This window comes from Scyliorhinus canicula, chromosome 4, assembly GCF_902713615.1.
Source record: "Scyliorhinus canicula chromosome 4, sScyCan1.1, whole genome shotgun sequence".
In the NCBI taxonomy this organism is placed as follows: Eukaryota; Metazoa; Chordata; class Chondrichthyes; order Carcharhiniformes; family Scyliorhinidae; genus Scyliorhinus; species Scyliorhinus canicula.
This window is the reverse complement of record NC_052149.1, coordinates 39,701,467-39,718,597: the sequence shown is the minus strand read 5'-3', so window position 1 is coordinate 39,718,597 and position 17,131 is coordinate 39,701,467. Positions and strand designations below refer to the sequence as shown.

At 46.0% G+C, this 17,131-nt stretch overlaps 1 protein-coding gene across 1 annotated transcript in view; it reads right to left on the bottom strand.

Annotated features, from left to right (window-relative positions):
* eif2b3 (eukaryotic translation initiation factor 2B, subunit 3 gamma) overlaps positions 1–17,131 on the bottom strand; it is a 161,885-nt gene that overhangs the window by 120,152 nt on the left and 24,602 nt on the right. Inside the window, exon 4 of the mRNA XM_038794088.1 lies at positions 13,675–13,834. Coding sequence (XP_038650016.1) covers positions 13,675–13,834 — 160 coding nt within the window. The remainder of the gene's footprint in view (positions 1–13,674; positions 13,835–17,131) is intronic.

The window sequence follows — 17,131 nt, the reverse complement described above, 5'->3', positions numbered from 1 at the left end:
CGCTGGGTGAGGAGATTGAGGAGGGGACGTGAGCGGACGCCCTAGGAAGGGTGAACTCCTCCTCTTCTTGTGTTAGCCTCATCCAGTTTAAGGTGCTGCATAGGGCTCACATGACCGGGACAAGGACGAACCGGTTCTTTGGAAGTGAGGACAGGTGTATTAAGTGCTCAGGGAGCTCAGCAAACCATGCCCATATGTTCTGGGCATGCCCAGCGCTGGGGGAATTTTGGAAGGGTGTAGCAAGGACGGTGTCGAGGGTGGTAGGATCCAGAGTCAAACCGGGCTGGGGGCTCGCAATATTTGGGGTTGCAGAGGAGCCGGGAGTGCAGGAGGCGAAAGAGGCCGGCATTCTGGCCTTTGCGTTCCTAGTAGCCCAGCGGAGGATTCTTCTTCAGTGGAAGGATGCGAAACTCCCAAGCGCGGAGACCTGGATCAACGATATGGCGGGGTTTATTAAATTGGAGAAGGTGAAATTTGTCCTAAGGGGATCAGTGCAGGGGTTCTTCAGGAGGTGGCAACCATTCCTGGATTTCCTGGCAGAACGGTAGAAATAAGGCCAGCAGCAGCAACCCGGGGGGGTGGTCCCTTTGTTTTGGGCTGAAGGGACGTGTATATTTGTTTTTTGCTAATATCGGGCGTTAATTTACTTCTTCTTTTTTGTATACGGGGGGGGGGTTTGTTCTTTCTGTTCTTAGTTTTTTCTGTTATTTTGAATAACAAATTTGAATAAAAATTATTTTTTAAAACAAATTGGTGGGTGTAAATTCAGGAGAAAATGTGAAAAGGGGGAATAAAAATATTTTCTAAAAAAAAGATATAAAAATGGTCAATGTGGGCACCTGAACTAGTTATCACCTAAGCAGGTCAGAGACAAATATTCCAGATGTTCTTCCTCCGCTAATAGCCCTCAGGCCTTTATGTCTTTGCCTCTCCCAGGTGGCATCAGGACCATTATTTTCTTATGTTCCAAGAACAGAAACTGAAATCATTCAAATCAGTGCATTCAAGTAAAATAAAGTGAGATTTCTGCCCAACCATTAATGTATACTATAAAATAATTGATTGGCAGTTTACAAACAAAATGTTATCTTCAATGTCAAGTAATAGAGACATCACAAGTGTGAATTGTGAGCAGTTCTTCCTGTTCATGTCAGGAGGTAATCTGGCTCTCGACTATGCTTTTCAGACTGGAGCAAGGGAGGACTCAAGAGCAGCAGTAAAAGTAAACGCCTTACTGTTGTCCTTTTAGAAATATAGCATATATTCTCCCCACAACCCAAAGATGTGCAGGCTAGGTGGATTGGCCACTCTAAATTGGGTACTCTAAATTTATTTAAAAAAAAGAAATATAACATATATGGAACAAGCAAGCAGCAAACCTGAGAGACTCAGCTTCCAGATGAGGCTACAATCAAATGTTCCAACCTAGGACTACGACTGTACTGGATCAATTCTACAGAAGACCATGAGCTAGCTTTATACTTGAATGGGTTACTGTCATAAAATGAAGCATCAATGTAACCAAACTGATTGGAATAGAATTGAAATTAGATTCAGTGGAAGACAGTGGAAAATCCTTAAAAGCACAATGCTAAACATTCAGATTAATACATAACTGAAAGCAAGCACGCTCCAGATGTGGCCCTAAACAGATTAACAAATCAGAACAAAAACAGCCATTACAAATTCAATAGGAAAGGGAAGGGCTCGTAGAAATGAATATGTCATGCAGACATGTTAAAAAGGTTACTGGAATGGGATCTAGGAGAAAAGCATTATCATAGGTATGAAGTATAGATTGTAACTGTTTCATCATCAATATTTGTTTAGTAGTACATTTAACATAGTAAATGTCCCAAAGCACTTCACATGGTCATTATCAGACAAAATTTGACAAAAACTGACATATTGACATATTCGGCTAGGTGACCAATAGCTTGGTCAAAGAGGTAGGTTGGAAGGAGCACCTTAAAGGAGGAGAGATAAGTAGAAAGGTAGAGAGGTTTAGGGATAAAACTCCAGAGTTTAGGACCTAGGTAGCTGATGGCCATCAATTCCATAAAGGTGAAAACCAGGATGTTTTCATAAAGACCAGAATTGAAGGAGCACACAGAACCAGTAAGGCTAGAGGTTACTGAGATGGTATGGACAAGCCCATGATATATTTGAATTTTAAAAATCAAGCTGCTTAAGCAGCAGGCAGCAATGCACAGAAATAGTGGGTCCCAATTTATTTTCCATCACTCATTGCCCTTGAAGTGATGATGAAGTGTCACCTTTCTTTCGAAGATTATGTGGTGTAGTTAAACCCACAGTGCTGTTAGGGGTTTTCACATGCTCCAGGATTTTAATCTAGCATCAATGAAGGAATGAAGGAAGTTCCTATGTAACTGTTGGCCTTGTTCTTCTAAGTGGAGTTGGGACACAGACAGCAGAGCTTTGGTTATGGAGGGTGCAAAATGGGAGGCTGACGAGAGCATTGGAATAGTTAAGTCTAGAGATAACAAAAGCATCCACAAAGGTTGCCAGAGAAGAGATAAAGTCATAAAATATGCAAATTGGCTCAAACAGAGCACAAGTACCAGGCTCAAATAGAACATAAGTACCAGACAGTAAACATTCTGAATTATTTCCTTTAATAGAACTGACAACTAACAGAAGATAGAGAGACACAATAGATCCTCAAATAGACGGCATTTAAACCCAGAAAGCGAAAGACGACTGGAGGATATGTGGAGGCTCTGATAATCTTCATGAAGGAATCACTCAACATTACAAAGCAACCAATAGACTTGAAAGTGTGCAACATGACTACAGTCAAGAAGGGTAATAATTCCCAGGAAATAATAGGTGCTTTGGCCTTATTCATTTGTTCAATACAGACAAATGTAAAATACTAAACATTGGAAGGAAAAATGGGTAACACGTGTACTTCATAAAGGTGTTGAAGTAGCTAAGCATGAAGCTGAAAAAGCCCCACAAGTCTCAGTTGGTTCAGCACTCAATGTCTAATCAAAAGAGCAGAAATCCACAAGACCAATGGAATTAAAGCTAAATACTGTGGATGCTGGAAATGCGAAACAAGTACACAGAAAATGCTGGAAAAACTCAGCAGGTCTGGGCAGCATATGTGGAAAGAGTTAGCGTTTTGAGTCCATATGGCTCTTCTTCAGAGCTCCAATGGAAGACAAATGGAAAGTTGAATTACATAGCCAAAACAATGGAACTGAATTATAGGAATTGTGATAAGCTTGAACACTCTGATTAGACCACACCTTGAGAAGTGCATCCAGTTCAAGAAGACACTCAACATCAGGGTCAGTGCAGAGAAAATCTACATGGTTCAGATCCTGTCTTAGAGCTTTTGGTCAAGTTGAAAGCCCATGCTCTTCAACCTTGAAAGAATACACCTGAAAGGTGAACATATCAGTATACAAGATTGCAACAGCTTCCCCGTACCAGTCTCCCCGGACAGGCGCCGGAATGTGGCGACTAGGGGCTTTTCACATAAACTTCATTGAAGCCTACTCGTGACAATAAGCGATTTTCATTTTTCATTTTTTTTCAAAAGCAAATCTGGAAAAATTAACAGATTCAAGCTAGTAAAATACATCAGACATTTCTTTACAAAGTGATCAACACATGTAATTAACTAGCAGAAATAGAAGTAGAAGCAAAAACCCTGAACTAATTGGGTGCTGTAATGAAGGGCTTTAACATTTCTGGATGGAAAAATGGAGGTGAGCCAAATGGCCTGCCTCATCCATAATTGTCAGCCTTTGCTCAGTGGAACACTCCCACCTCCGAGACAGTAGGTCCTAAGTTCAAGTTCCATTGTATAGGCTTTAGCATATAATCCAGGATAACACCCCATTGCAGTACCAAGGGAGCACTATTGCAGCAAATTTCAGATTAAATAGTAAACCAAGGTTCCATTTATCCTCAGACGGATATAAACGATCCCAAGGCACAATTTGGAGAGCAGAGGAGTTCTACCAGTTTCCTGGTCAGCATTTATTCAACATCACCAAAAGTGATTATGTAGTCATTTTTCTCACAACCGTTTGTTGCAGCTCGCTGCACCCAAACTGACTGTTGCATTTGATGATGTTACATTAATGACTTAGATTTGAACATGTTAAACAAACCGTTTCATGCAGCTACCATACAGTGATGACACAAGTGGTATTTCTCACTAAAAGAATACCAGTCAATCCAAAAAGATGTTCTGCCCACCACACAACTGTGCAACATAGTTGCACTGGGGCTGGTTTAGCTCACAAGGCTAAATCGCTGGCTTTTAAAGCAGACCAAGCAGGCCAGCAGCACGGTTCGATTCCCGTACCAGCCTCCCCGGACAGGCGCCGGAATGTGGCGACTAGGGGCTTTTCACAGTAACTTCATTGAAGCCTACTCGTGACAATAAGCGATTTTCATTTCATTTCATTTCATAGTGTATGCAATTCAGTGTGAAGCCAGGTACATTGGGCATACGTCCCAGCAATTAACTGATCAAATCCAATAATATGTTCCTTCTGTTCATAATAGTCAGGGACAGACCATTATTTACTAGTCCATACCTACAAACCCAAAACGATATGTCTAGCATTACATGGGATTCTGCAATCTGCCACCATTTGCTGGTCAATCCTGAAAGCACTAATAGCTACACTAACAACCAATTTAAGATAATAAATTATGCTCACAGCGCGACTCATTTACACTTGGTAGAAGCAACTTCCATTCAGTTGCAGGGACCCATTCTCTGCATACAAAAGGAATATGGTCAAGTATTCAACCTTTTGTGAATGACCCAGAAGCATGGAGAACCTATAGTTCCCAGTTGCTTTCTCTACGGCAAAGCGTTAGCCAATCAGAGCCGACTTGTCAACCAATTTCTCCTGCAGTATAAGTTGTTGTGATCATTTAACATTCTCGAGTTTGTCCTGATGAGCGCAAGACAAAAAGCTTCAGCAATATGAGTGACTTGGTTCCAAAATGCTTCATTAACTGCAAAGCAAGAAAGACACTAAATAGAATTTTCTTTCTTTTTACTGTTTCTCTGGAGAAATCTTTTTGGGACATATTAAAGCAACTAATAAGAATACAATTTATGGGGATAAATTGAGAGTACATCACAAACATACACACAATATATATAAATATTGGCTTTGGTATAATTTTTCTTCAGTGTGTTACTCTCAGTATGCAAAGCAAGCCTGGTAACAACATAGTTCCATGTTATTCTCAAGTCATGCGCTCAAAGTGAAAGACCTATAACCACTAACGTTTCACACCAGTCTAAGATTGCCCTCCGACAAAGTTCACACCAAAGAGCAACAACTGCAAGGTACTGTTAGGTAATTTTCCATAAGTTGTAAAGGATACAACATTTTCATGTTCCTACAACTATACTTAACAAAATTATAGCGACAACAGATGTTTTACTTAAATATGTTGAAAAGGATGGTAATTTTGATATTGATATAACACGATATTGATGTAATGTAAAGAAAGGGCAGGACCAACAAATCTGATGAACCTGGATATAGAGAGATATACGGCTTTGGATAAAGAGAAAAAGGGAGGCTTATGGCTGATATCGAAGGTTCAAAACAGCAGAAGCCCTAGAGGTGTATGGAATGTGCTAGAGGGAACTTAAAAAGGAAATTAGGAGAGAAAGGGACATGAAAGGATACTGGCAAGTAAAATCCTAAGTTGTTTTACAAATACAATACAGGTAATAGGATCCCTAGGGAAAGAGTAGAGCCCATTAAGTACCACAGTGATAATTTGTTTGTGGAGCTGGAGGACATAGGTAGGGTTCTAAATGAATAGTTTATGTCAGTGTTCGCCAGTGGAAGGGATAGTGTGGGTGTAGAAATCAGGGAGAAGGAGTGTGATAAAATTAAATAAATGAACATAGACAGAGAGGACGTTGTGAGTGGTCTGACAGAGTTTAAAGTAGACAATTCTCCAGGGCCAGATGGAATATATCTCAGGCTGTTGTGAGGCAAGGGAGGAAATAGCAGGGGCGCTGGAAATAATTTTTAATTCATCTCTGGCCTTAGATGTGCTGGAGGACTGGAGGATAGCCAATGCGGTACCATTATTCAAGAAGGGGGGAAGGGATAAAAGGGAAACTACAGGCCAATCAGTCCAATCTCTGTGGCGGAGAAACTATTTGAAACAATTACTTTTTTTAAAATATTTTTATTAGGGTATTTGAAAGTTTTTATAATAATAATAACAGCAACATAAACATGATACAATAAACATTTCCACCCCCATCACAATCTTCACACACCTCAACCATAAAACAACAATCCGGCCCTCTTCCCCCCCCCCCCCCCCCCCTCCCCTCCAAATTCTGCTTCTGCTGACATTTTAATTTTCCCCGAGAAAGTCAACGAACGGCTGCCACCTCCGGGTGAACCCAACCATTGACCCTCTTAAGGCGAACATTATTTTCTCGAGACTGAGAAACCCAGCCATGCCACTAACCCAGGTCTCCACACTCGGGGGCTTCGAGTCCCTCCACATTAATAAGATCTGTCTCCGGGCTACCAGGGAGGCAAAGGCGAAGACGTCGGCCTCTTTCGCCCCATGAACTCCCAGCTCTTCCGACACTCCAAAGATCACCACCTCCGGACTCGGCACCACCCGTGTTTTGAGTACCATGGACATTGCCTTAGCTAAACCCTGCTAAAACCCTCTAAACTTCGGGCATGGATTTGCTGGGCTTCCGGCACATCTCACACACCTGTCCTCTATCCCAAAAAACTTGCTCATCCGGGTAACCGTCATGTGGCCCGGTGGACTACCTTGAACTGTATCAGGCTAAGCCTGTCACATGATGAGGATGTATTAACCCTGCTTAGGGCAACCACCAATAGACCCGCCTCTATCCTTCCTCCTAGCTCTTCTTCCCACTTGCCCTTAAGCTCCTCCACCGGAGTTTCCGCCGATTCCAAAAGAGCCTGGTAAATATCTGATACCTTCCCCACTCCCACTGAGGTACTGGAGACTACTCTGTCCTGTATCCCCCGTGGTGGCAGCAGCGGGAAGGCCGGAACCTGCCTTCTCAAGAAGTCTCGCACCTGCAGATACCTAAACCCATTCCCTGCTGGCAGTTCAAATTTATCCTCCAAGGCTTTTACGCTGGGGAAGCTCCCATCCTTCCAATTCCTGCCCTCCGGAACCCATCATCCTGCCTACCCAGTACAAACCGATGGTTATTATAAATCGGAGTCCAAACCGATGCTCCCTCCACTCTCTTATATCTCCTCCATTGCCCCCAGATTGTCATAGCCGCCACCATCACCGGACTTGTGGAGTATCGGGCCGGCAAGAACGAAAGAGGTGCCGTTATCAGTGCTCCCAAACTTGTGTCTTTACATGACACCGCCTCCATCCGCTCCCATACCGACCCCTCCCCCACTACCCACTTCGTGATCATGGCTATAATTAGTAATTGCAAAAGTTCGGCAGTGCCAACCCACCCTCCCCCGACGACGCTCCAGCAACACTTTCTTCACTCGCAGGGTTTTCCCGCCCACACAAAGCCAGAAATAATCTTATTCACCCGCTCGAAAAGACCCTCGGGACGAAGATGGGGAGGCACTGAAAGACAAACAGAAATCTGGGCAGGACTGTCATTTTCACAGTCTGTACCCTCCCTACCAGGGATCGCGGGAGCAGGTCCCATCTCTTAAAAGTCCTCTTTCTTTTGTTCTACAAGCCAGGACAGGTTTAACTTGTGCAGTGCCTCCCATTCCCGGGCCACCTGGATTCCCAGATATCGAAAGCGCCTTCCTACCATTCTAAGCGGCAGCTCTCCCAGTCACTTTCCCTGCCTTCTTGCCTGGACCGCAAACATCTCGCTTTTCCCCATGTTCAATTTATACCCAGAAAAATTACCAAATTCCCAGAGGATCCGCATAACGACCCCCATCCCCCCCCCCAACGGGTCTGAAATATACAAGAGCAGATCATCTGCTCCACCACACTCTCCCCCCCCCACCTGAACCAGCCCTCTCCTGTTCCTAGAGCCTCTTAACGCCATGGCCAATGGCTCTATGGCCAGAGAAAATACCAGCAGTGAGAGGGGGCACACTTGCCTCGTCCCTCGGTGTAGTTTAAAATACCCGAACCTCAGCCGGTTCGTATGCACACTCGCTACTGGTGCCTGATAGAGCAACCGGACCCAGTCAATGAGGCCCTCACCAAACCCAAACCTTCCCAGCGCCACCCACAGGTAATCCTACTCCACCCGATCAAAAGCTTTCTCCGCATCCATCACTACCACCACTTCCATCTCCCCTCCTTCTGAGGGCATCATAATAACATTTAAAAGCCTTCGAACATTGGCCGTGAGTTGCCTGCCCTTTACAAATCCCATCTGGTCTTCCCATATCACCCCCGGGACACATTCCTCTATCCTTGTGGCCAGTATCTTAGCCAGCAGTTTGGCATCCACATTTAGTGGAGAAATTGGCCTGTATGACCCGCATTGCTCCGGAACCATTGCCCGTTTCAGGATCAGTGAAATCGAGGCCTGCGACATTGTTAGGGGAAAACCCCCTTCTCTCTTGCTTCATTAAATGTCCTTACCAGCAGTGGGCTCAATATGTCTGAAAACATCTTATAGAATTCCACCGGGTAGCCGTCCGGCCCCGGGGCCTTGCCCGGCTGCATGCCGTCCAGCCCCTCAATTATTTCCTCAATTTCAATTGGGGCACCCAGCCCTTTCACCAGGTCCTCATCCACCCTCGGGAACCTCAACTGACCCAAAAACTGCCTCATCCCCTCCACCCCAGCCAGGGGTTCTGACTCATATAATTTGCTGTAAAAGTCCTTAAACACCTCATTCACCCCCACTGGGTCCAGGACCATAATCCCACCTCTACTCTTTACTCTCCCTATCTCCCTGGCCGCCTCCCTTTTTCTGAGCTGGTGCGCTAACATTCTGCTTGCCTTTTCCCCATACTCATAAATTGCCCCTCTTGCCTTCCTCAGTTGTTCCACCGCTTTCCCTGTAGTCAACAGCCCAAGCTCTGCCTGTAACCTCCGCTGCTCCCTCAGTAGCTCCGTATCCGGGGCCTCCGAGTATCTCCTGTCCACCTGGAATATCTCTTCAACTAACCTATCCCTCTCAGCCCATTCTGCTTTTTTTCTGTGGGCCCCTATCAAGATTAATTCCCAAACTGTTGCGGCAGAGACCTCCCCCGTATCATTTGTTTCCAGGTAGTTTTGGATGGACTTGTTAACCCGCCCACAATCGCTTTGTCCGCTAATAACCCCACCTCCAGCCTCCATAGCGGGCATTGTCCTCTCTCCAAACTAACCTGTAGATCCACCCAATGTGGGGCATGATCCGACACTGCAATTGCCGAGTACTCAGTATCCACCACCCCTGGTATTAGAGCACCGCTCAGAACAAAAAAGTCGATGCGAGAGTATACCTTGTGGACATGGGAGAAAAAGAAAACTCCTTCGTCCTTGGCGGGCAAACCTCCATGGGTCCACTCCCCCAATCTGTTCCATAAACCCCTTCAATTGCTTTGCCGCGGCTGGCCTCCTCCCTGTCCTGGATTTTGACTAGTCCAATTCCGGATCAATGACTGTATTAAAATCTCCCCCATGATCAGGTTATGTGGCTCTAAGTCTGGGATCTTACCTAACACCCGCCTCATGAATTCCACATCGTCCCAATTTGGAGCATACACGTTCACGAGTACCGCCCCTCCAACTTCCCACTCACCATTATGTACCTACCCCCCATGCCTGACACGATTCTCCCTGCCTCGAATGCCACTTGTTTATTGATCAAGATCGCTAACCCCCTGGTTTTTGAGTCCAGCCCTGAGTGGAACACTTGGCCAACCCACCCCTTTCTCAATCTAGTCTGGTCTATAGCCTTTAGGTGTGTCTCTTGTAACATTGCCACGTCCGCCTTCAGCCCCCTCAAATGCGCAAACACGCGAGCCCTCTTGACTGGCCCATTTAACCCTCTAAAGTTCCATGCAATCAGCCTGGTCGGGGGGCTTCCCCCCCCCCCAAAACAGTCTGTCTCCCCATTGTTCTCTCCCCTCTCCCCCCACTTGGACAAACATATTCAAAGCATCACATTCCCCAGTAAACAAACATCAGAAAAAAGTGAAAAAACCACAGAAAAAAACCCCACAGAAACCAACCCCCCTCCACCAGCTCCCAGTAAGACAAAGTTAACTTTAGCGGTCAATACCGCCCATTATTGGACATAAAACTACTTATTCAAACCAGCACAAAAGTGATTTTCAACAAATCGCCACTACAATACTCTCCAAGGATTCAGTATCTTTAGTTCGCATCCAGTCCTTTTTCCTTGATGAAAGTCAATACATCGTCTGGTGTTTCAAAGTAAAATTCCCGTTCCTCATATGTGACCCTCAGACGTGCTGGGTACAACATCCCGAACTTCACCCCCTTCTTAAGGAGGGCTGTTTTTGCCGATTAAACCCAGCTCGCCTCTTGGCCAAATCCGCACCTAGGTCTTGATAAATGCGCAGCTCACAATTCTCCCACCTGCTGCTCCATTCTTTCTTGGCCCACCGCAAAACGTGTTCCTTGTCCAAGGTACAAATGTACCACCATCACCTCAGCCGCCATCAACTTATCCAGCATGTTCGTCACATAGGCCCTCACATCCGATCCCTCACTGCCGTCAGGGAGGCCGACGATTCTCAGGTTCTGCCTCCTGGACCTGTTCTCCAGGTCCTCCAGCTTCTCCTGCATTTTTTTCTGGCGGTTATTCATCATCTCCACCTTGGTCTCCAGCACGGTTAGGTATTCCACGTGCGCGGACATCTTTTTCTCCACCTCCTGGATCGCACGTCTGTGGGTTTCTTGATTCTGCACCACCTGATCAATCGAAGCCTTGATCGGGTCCAGCGTGTCCTTCTTAAGCTTGGCAAAGAAATCTTCAAAAAACTTCACCAGCTGCTCCGTCGACCACTGTGCCGTCTCCCCGCGGCCCTGCTTCTCCGCCATGCTTTCCCGCGTTGCCAGCTCTGCTCGCGTCTTCCTTGTAGAACTTTGTCTTCTCACACGGCCACTTCTGGTCCAATACTCCATACACTGGAGGGCTATTTCTCCTCACTGTTTCACTCTTCACCGATTTATCCAATAAAATCCGGGACAAAACGGTAGAAAAAGGTCCAAAGGTCCGTCACATGCGGGAGCGATCAAATGTGCCGCTACCGGAAGTCTCCTATTTGAAACAATTCTGAGAAACAGAATCAATCTGTATTTGGAGGGGTAGGGATTAATCAAGAACAGCCAGCATGGTTTTGTTAAGGGGAGGCCATGTCGGACCAACTTTAATGAATTTTTCAAAACGATGACCAGGTATGTAGATGAGGACAATGTATTTGATGTAGTCTACTTGGACTTCAGCAAGGCTTTTGGTAAGGTCCCACATAGGTGACTGATGACGAAGGTTAAGAGCCAATGGGATCCAAGGAAATTTGGCAAGTTGGATCCAAAATCGGTTGAGTGGCAGGAAACAGGGGGTGAGTGTTGAGGGGTGTTTTGCTGACGAAAGCCTGTGTCCAGTGCGGTCCCACGGTCAGTGTTGGGGCCCTTGCTGTTTGTAGTCTATGTAAATGATTTAGACTTGAATGTAGGTGGGCTGATCAGCAAGTTCACAAAGTATACTAAACTTGGTGGGTGGTAAATCATGAAGAAAGTATAGAGATAGGCTGGTAAGATGGGCTGATCAGTGGCAAATAGAATTCAATCCAGATAAGTGTACGGTGACGCATTTATGCAGTACAAACAAGGTAAGGCACATGGTGAACAGCAGGACCCTGCGAAGCACCAAAGATCAGAGGGACCTTGCTGTGCATGTACATCGGTCCTTTAAGGTGTATAAAGTGGTTAATAAGGCATATGGTACACTTGCCTTTATTAGCTGAGGTATAGAGTTTAAGAGCATGGAGGTTAGTCTGGAACTGTACAAGACATTGGTTAGGCCACAGTTAGAGTATTGTGTGCAGTTCTGGAATCCACATTACAGGAGGGATGTTATAGCGCTGGAAATGGTGGAGAGGAGATTTACCAGAATGTTGCCTGGCTTGGAGAATTTTAGTTATGAAGAGAGGTTGGAAAGACTGGGTTGTTTTCTTTGGAGCAGGGGAGACTGAGAGGGGACATGATTGGGATGTGTAAAATTATGAAGGGCATAGATAGATAGACAGGAAGGAATTTTTCCCCTTGATGGAAGAATCAATGACCAAGGGGCATAGATTTAAGGTAAGGGGCACAAGGTTTGTGGGGTTGTGAGGAAATGTTTTTTTGCCCAGAGGGTGACTGGAATCTGGAACTCATTGCCTGGAAGGGTGGTGGAGGCAGAGACCCTCATAACATTTGAGAAGTAATTTGGATGTGCATTTGCGATGCTGGAAAATGGGATTAGAATACTTAAGTGGGTTTTTTTGACCAACGGAAGCGTGATATGCCAAAGGACCTTTCCTATGCTGTCGGGCTCTATGAATCTATGACATTCGCATTGCGATTTAATTCATCCTTTTAAAGCCTTTTTTGCCTTTCTAAAATAAATAATACAGATTCTTTAAAATACACACTATAATCTCTGTTGTAATCGAAACAGGCAGGAGACAGCCTATTCACGATATGAAATCATGATTCCATACTTCCATACTGGTGCAATTTTGGCATTCCACTTCCTGTCCTTAAAAAGAACTAGTGCATGCTTCTCCAGAAACAGCAAGCAAAAAACACTGTTGTAGTGATCTTTATAGGTCAATCTTCCCAACTGTTATCAGTCCCTTTGCTTTCAACTGTCTGCACCCCTAGACTTGCCCACTGACCCTCACTCTTTCCAAAACTCCCACCTTTCTGATGTATCTTCTGGGTTCAGTTTTGCAGAGGAGGCACTCTTGCAAGTGATCCACCAGCTGCCTAGCAGTGTTCATTGCGTGGGTTTCCTCCGGGTGCTCCAGTTTCCTCCAACAGTCCAAAGATGGGCAGGTTAGGTGGGTTAGCCATGCTAAACTGCCCCCTAGTGTCCAAAAGGTTAGGTGGGGTTACTGGGTATGGGGATAGGGTGGAGGTGTAGGCTTAAGTAGGGTGTTCTTTCTAAGGGCTGGTGTAGACTCAATGGGCTGAATGGCCTCCTTCTGAACTGTAAGTTCTATAATTCAGTTCTGGCAGTTTAAATTATTCCAACGAGGCCCCACAACAAAAATTAATTGGGCCTTGCACTGAATCTTTCAGGTGGATGGATGGCTGGTTTGCAAATCCACCCCTTTTGCCCAATGAAAGCAGACTGAAAGCAGACAGATGAAAATTTATTTTGAATTTCTTCTCTGAATAAAAGGGTGGGGATAGATTTTCAACTTCCCAACCCAACATAAATCTGGTGTAACAGATGGGTGACCCATTATACAGACTGACAGATTTCATCTCCACTGATGTCAACGGACATTGCCAGGTAATAAGATGAAAATTTAGCTGATTGTCTCCATGACCCTAAAGATCACTGTCTACAACACCTAAGGCGCAACATTGAAGAAACTTCCTTAAGGAGTTTGTGGTTGTCTATTAGACCTTCTGCTGATATTTTCATGAGTCAATTGCTTATGTTTTTTTATCCTCCTGGGAAAATTTTACCTTCTTTATTTTTTCCTTTCTGACCTGGCACAGGTTCAGTAAAATCATGCACCTTGCGCATCAACATCGACACTGTGGCATCATGTGCACGGAAAAGGTCTATTACCTCGTGCAGGGCTGCGTCAGTGATGAGGTCACAACTGACCACCAAAACATCTGTCTGTGAAAAGAAAAGAAAAAGAAGGCTTTTCAATTTTTTACGCAATTCAATTTTCAATACAACATGCAGATTTTCCCCGGAACATGGTCCTGCCAGAATAGAAAGGAGGAAGGGATAAAAGGAAGAAAAAGGACAGAAAATAAATGAGGTTACATAGTGCCTCTGAAATCAGATTGCATCACTGCACTGCACAGTTCATTAAATCCTCAGTGTTGTTTTATTGTCAAACTCAGCAAGTAACTTGTACACATCCAAGTCTGAAAAAGAGCGAATTAGATAAAATGACCAGGTATTTTTTCTTGATTATGCAGATTGAGATGCACAAAATGGCCAGGAGACGCCCAGCTCCTCCTTTGATCGTGACATCAGATCTTTTACGTCATCTGGATGTATCGAAGTCTCACCCAAAAGACAAGGGTAATGAAATACTCCCTCAGTGTCATCCTGGTTTGTGTTCTCAGGTCTGAGTGTTGAGCTTGATCCCACAATATACTGACTCAGAGGCATCTTATATATACTGCAACAAGCATGGGCAGCACGTGGCAGTGGTTAGCACTTCTGCTTCACAGCGCTGAGGACCCGGGTTCGATCCCAGCCCTGGGTCACTGTCCTTGTGGAGTTTGCACATTTTCCCCGTGTCTGCGTGGGTCTCAACCACGCAACCCAAAAGATGTGCAGGTAGGTGGACTGGCCACGCTAAATTGCCCTTAATTGGAAAAAAAGAATTGGGTACTCTAAATTTATTAACAAAAGAAAACTATTGCAACAAGCTGACTGATACCCAGCAAAGCTGGAAAAGAGGAAGGAACTACAGGCGAGCTTTGACCGACTATCTACCAGGAAGGCGGTGCGCCAACTGAGACGAGCAAGGGGTGCAGTTTACGAACATGTATGTTAGCAGGTCAGCTCCAGACGGAAGCAGCGGCAAGGGAAATTGTGCAGGTGAGGGATAGGGCAGGGAAGTTGGTGGTGGCTCCGGATCTGATTAACAAGGTTTTTGAGGAATTTTATGAGAGGTTGTACAGGTCAGAGTTGCCTGGGGGAGACCGTGAGATGCAGGAATTTCTAGATGGGTTGGAGTACCCGAGGTTAGGGGAGGGGGAGAGGGCTACATTAGAAGGAGCAATTATGGAGCAGGAGATAAAGGATGCAGTCGGGGAAGGTGGCAGGGCCGGATGGGTTTCCGGTGGAATATTATAAAAAATTCAAGGATATGCTGGCACCCCTGATGGTGGGGATGTTTGAAGAGGCAATAGGGAACGGAGTGTTGCCACAAACCTTGGGGCAGGCATCGATTTCCCTGTTGCTAAAAAAAGACAAGGATCTGACGGAGTGTGGGTTGTATAGGCCCATATCACTTCTGAATGTGGACGCAAAAGTATTGGCGAAGGTACTGGCGGGTAGGCTGGAGGAGTGCCTTCCAAAGGTGATAGGTGAAGGTCAGACGGATTCGTGAGAGGGAGGCAGCTCTTTTCAAACATTAGAAGGGTATTGAACGTCGTTATGGCACCGGCAGAGGGGAAGGAAACAGAGGTGGTCGTGGCATTGGACGCTGAGAAAGCGTTTGTCCGGGTAGAATGGGGGTACTTAATGGCAGTTCTGGAGCGGTTTGGGATTGGACCAAGATTTGTGAACTGGGTAAAGTTACTATATAAGGAGCCGAGGGCAAGTGTCCGCACAAACATCAGCTCGAGGTACTTTTCTCTCCAACGTGGGACTAGGCAGGGATGTCCTATGTCCCCCCTGCTGTTTGCATTCGCGATTGAGCCGTTGGCCATCGCATTAAGAAGTTCGGGGGTATGGAAAGGAAGAGTGCGGGTGGGGGATAGAGCATAAAGTGTCCTTATATGCCGATGACTTGCTGTTATACGTGTCGGAACCGAGTTTGTCGACAGGGGGAATATTGGAGCTACTTCGACTGTTTGGGTCTTTCTTGAGGTACAAACTAAATCTGGACAAGAGTGAGTATTTTGTAGTGTCTTGGCCGGTGGTGGGGGCAGGGGTGGGTGGGCTGCCATTCTGTAGGACAGGGATTCACTTTAGGTACCTGGAGGTGCAGGTTGCCCGAAGGTGTTGGGGGGGGGGGTACTCCGCAGGTACAACATTTCTAGTTTGGTGGGGAGAGTGAAAGCTAAACTGGCAAGGTGGGATGGTCTCCCTCTGTCACTGGCGGATCGGGTACAGGCGGTTAAAATGAACATGTTGCCGCGATTTCTGTTTATTTTTCAATGCCTGCCTATCTTCCTGCCAAGGGCTTTTTTCAGAGAGATTGAGGGAAGGATTACGTCGTTCATATGGGGAGGGAAGGTGGCCAGAGTTAGAAAGGTGCTACTACAGAGGGGAAGGCAGGCAGGGAGTTTGGGTCTTCCGAACCTGATGTGTTACAACTGGGTGGCGAATGTGCGGAGCTGGGTCAGAGGGGTTAATTCCCAGTGGGTCAGAATGGAGGAGAGTTTGTGCAGGGGGTCGGGATCGAAAGCGTTAGTAACAGCGCCGCTTCCGATAGCCCCGGGGAAGTACTCAGGGAGTCCGGTAATAATAGCTTCATTGAGAATTTGGAGGCAGTTTCGCCAACACTTCGGGTTGAGGACAGGGTCACGGGAAATGCCAATGCGGGGGAACCACAGATTTGAGCAAGGAAGGTAGCATGGAAATTTTCAGAAATGGGAGGAGAAGGGGATTAAGACACTAAAAGATTTGTTTCTTAGGGGTCGGTTTGCAGGATTGAAGGAGCTGGAAACGAAGTATGGGCTGGAACGGGGGAAATGTTTAGATACATGCCGGTTTGAGATTTTGCCAGAAAGGAGATACAGAGCTTCCCGGTGGAGCCGCTTCCACATTGCTGGAGGAGGTGCTGACGACAGGGGGACTGGAGAAGGGGGTAGTGTCAGCGGTTTACGGAGCTATTTTGGAAGAGGAGAAGGCACCACTGGAAGGGATCAAAGCAAAGTGGGAGGAAGAGCTGGGAAAGGATATGGAGGGGGGGTTCTGGTGTGAGGTGCTCCGGAGAGTGAATGCCTCCACCTCGTGCTCGAGGTTGGGTGGGGCTGATACAGCTGAGGGTGGTATACAGAGCACACCTCACGAGGGCGAGGATGAGCCCATTCTTTGAAGGAGTAGAAGATGTGTGTGAACGTTGCGGGCTAATCACGTTCATATGTTTTGGTCCTGTCTAAAGCTAGAAGATTACTGGAAGGAGGTTTTTAGGATAATTTCTAAAGTGGTGCACGTGAAACTCGACCCGGGCTCCCGGGAGGCCACATTTAGGGTGTCGGACCAGCCAGGGTTGGAAACGGG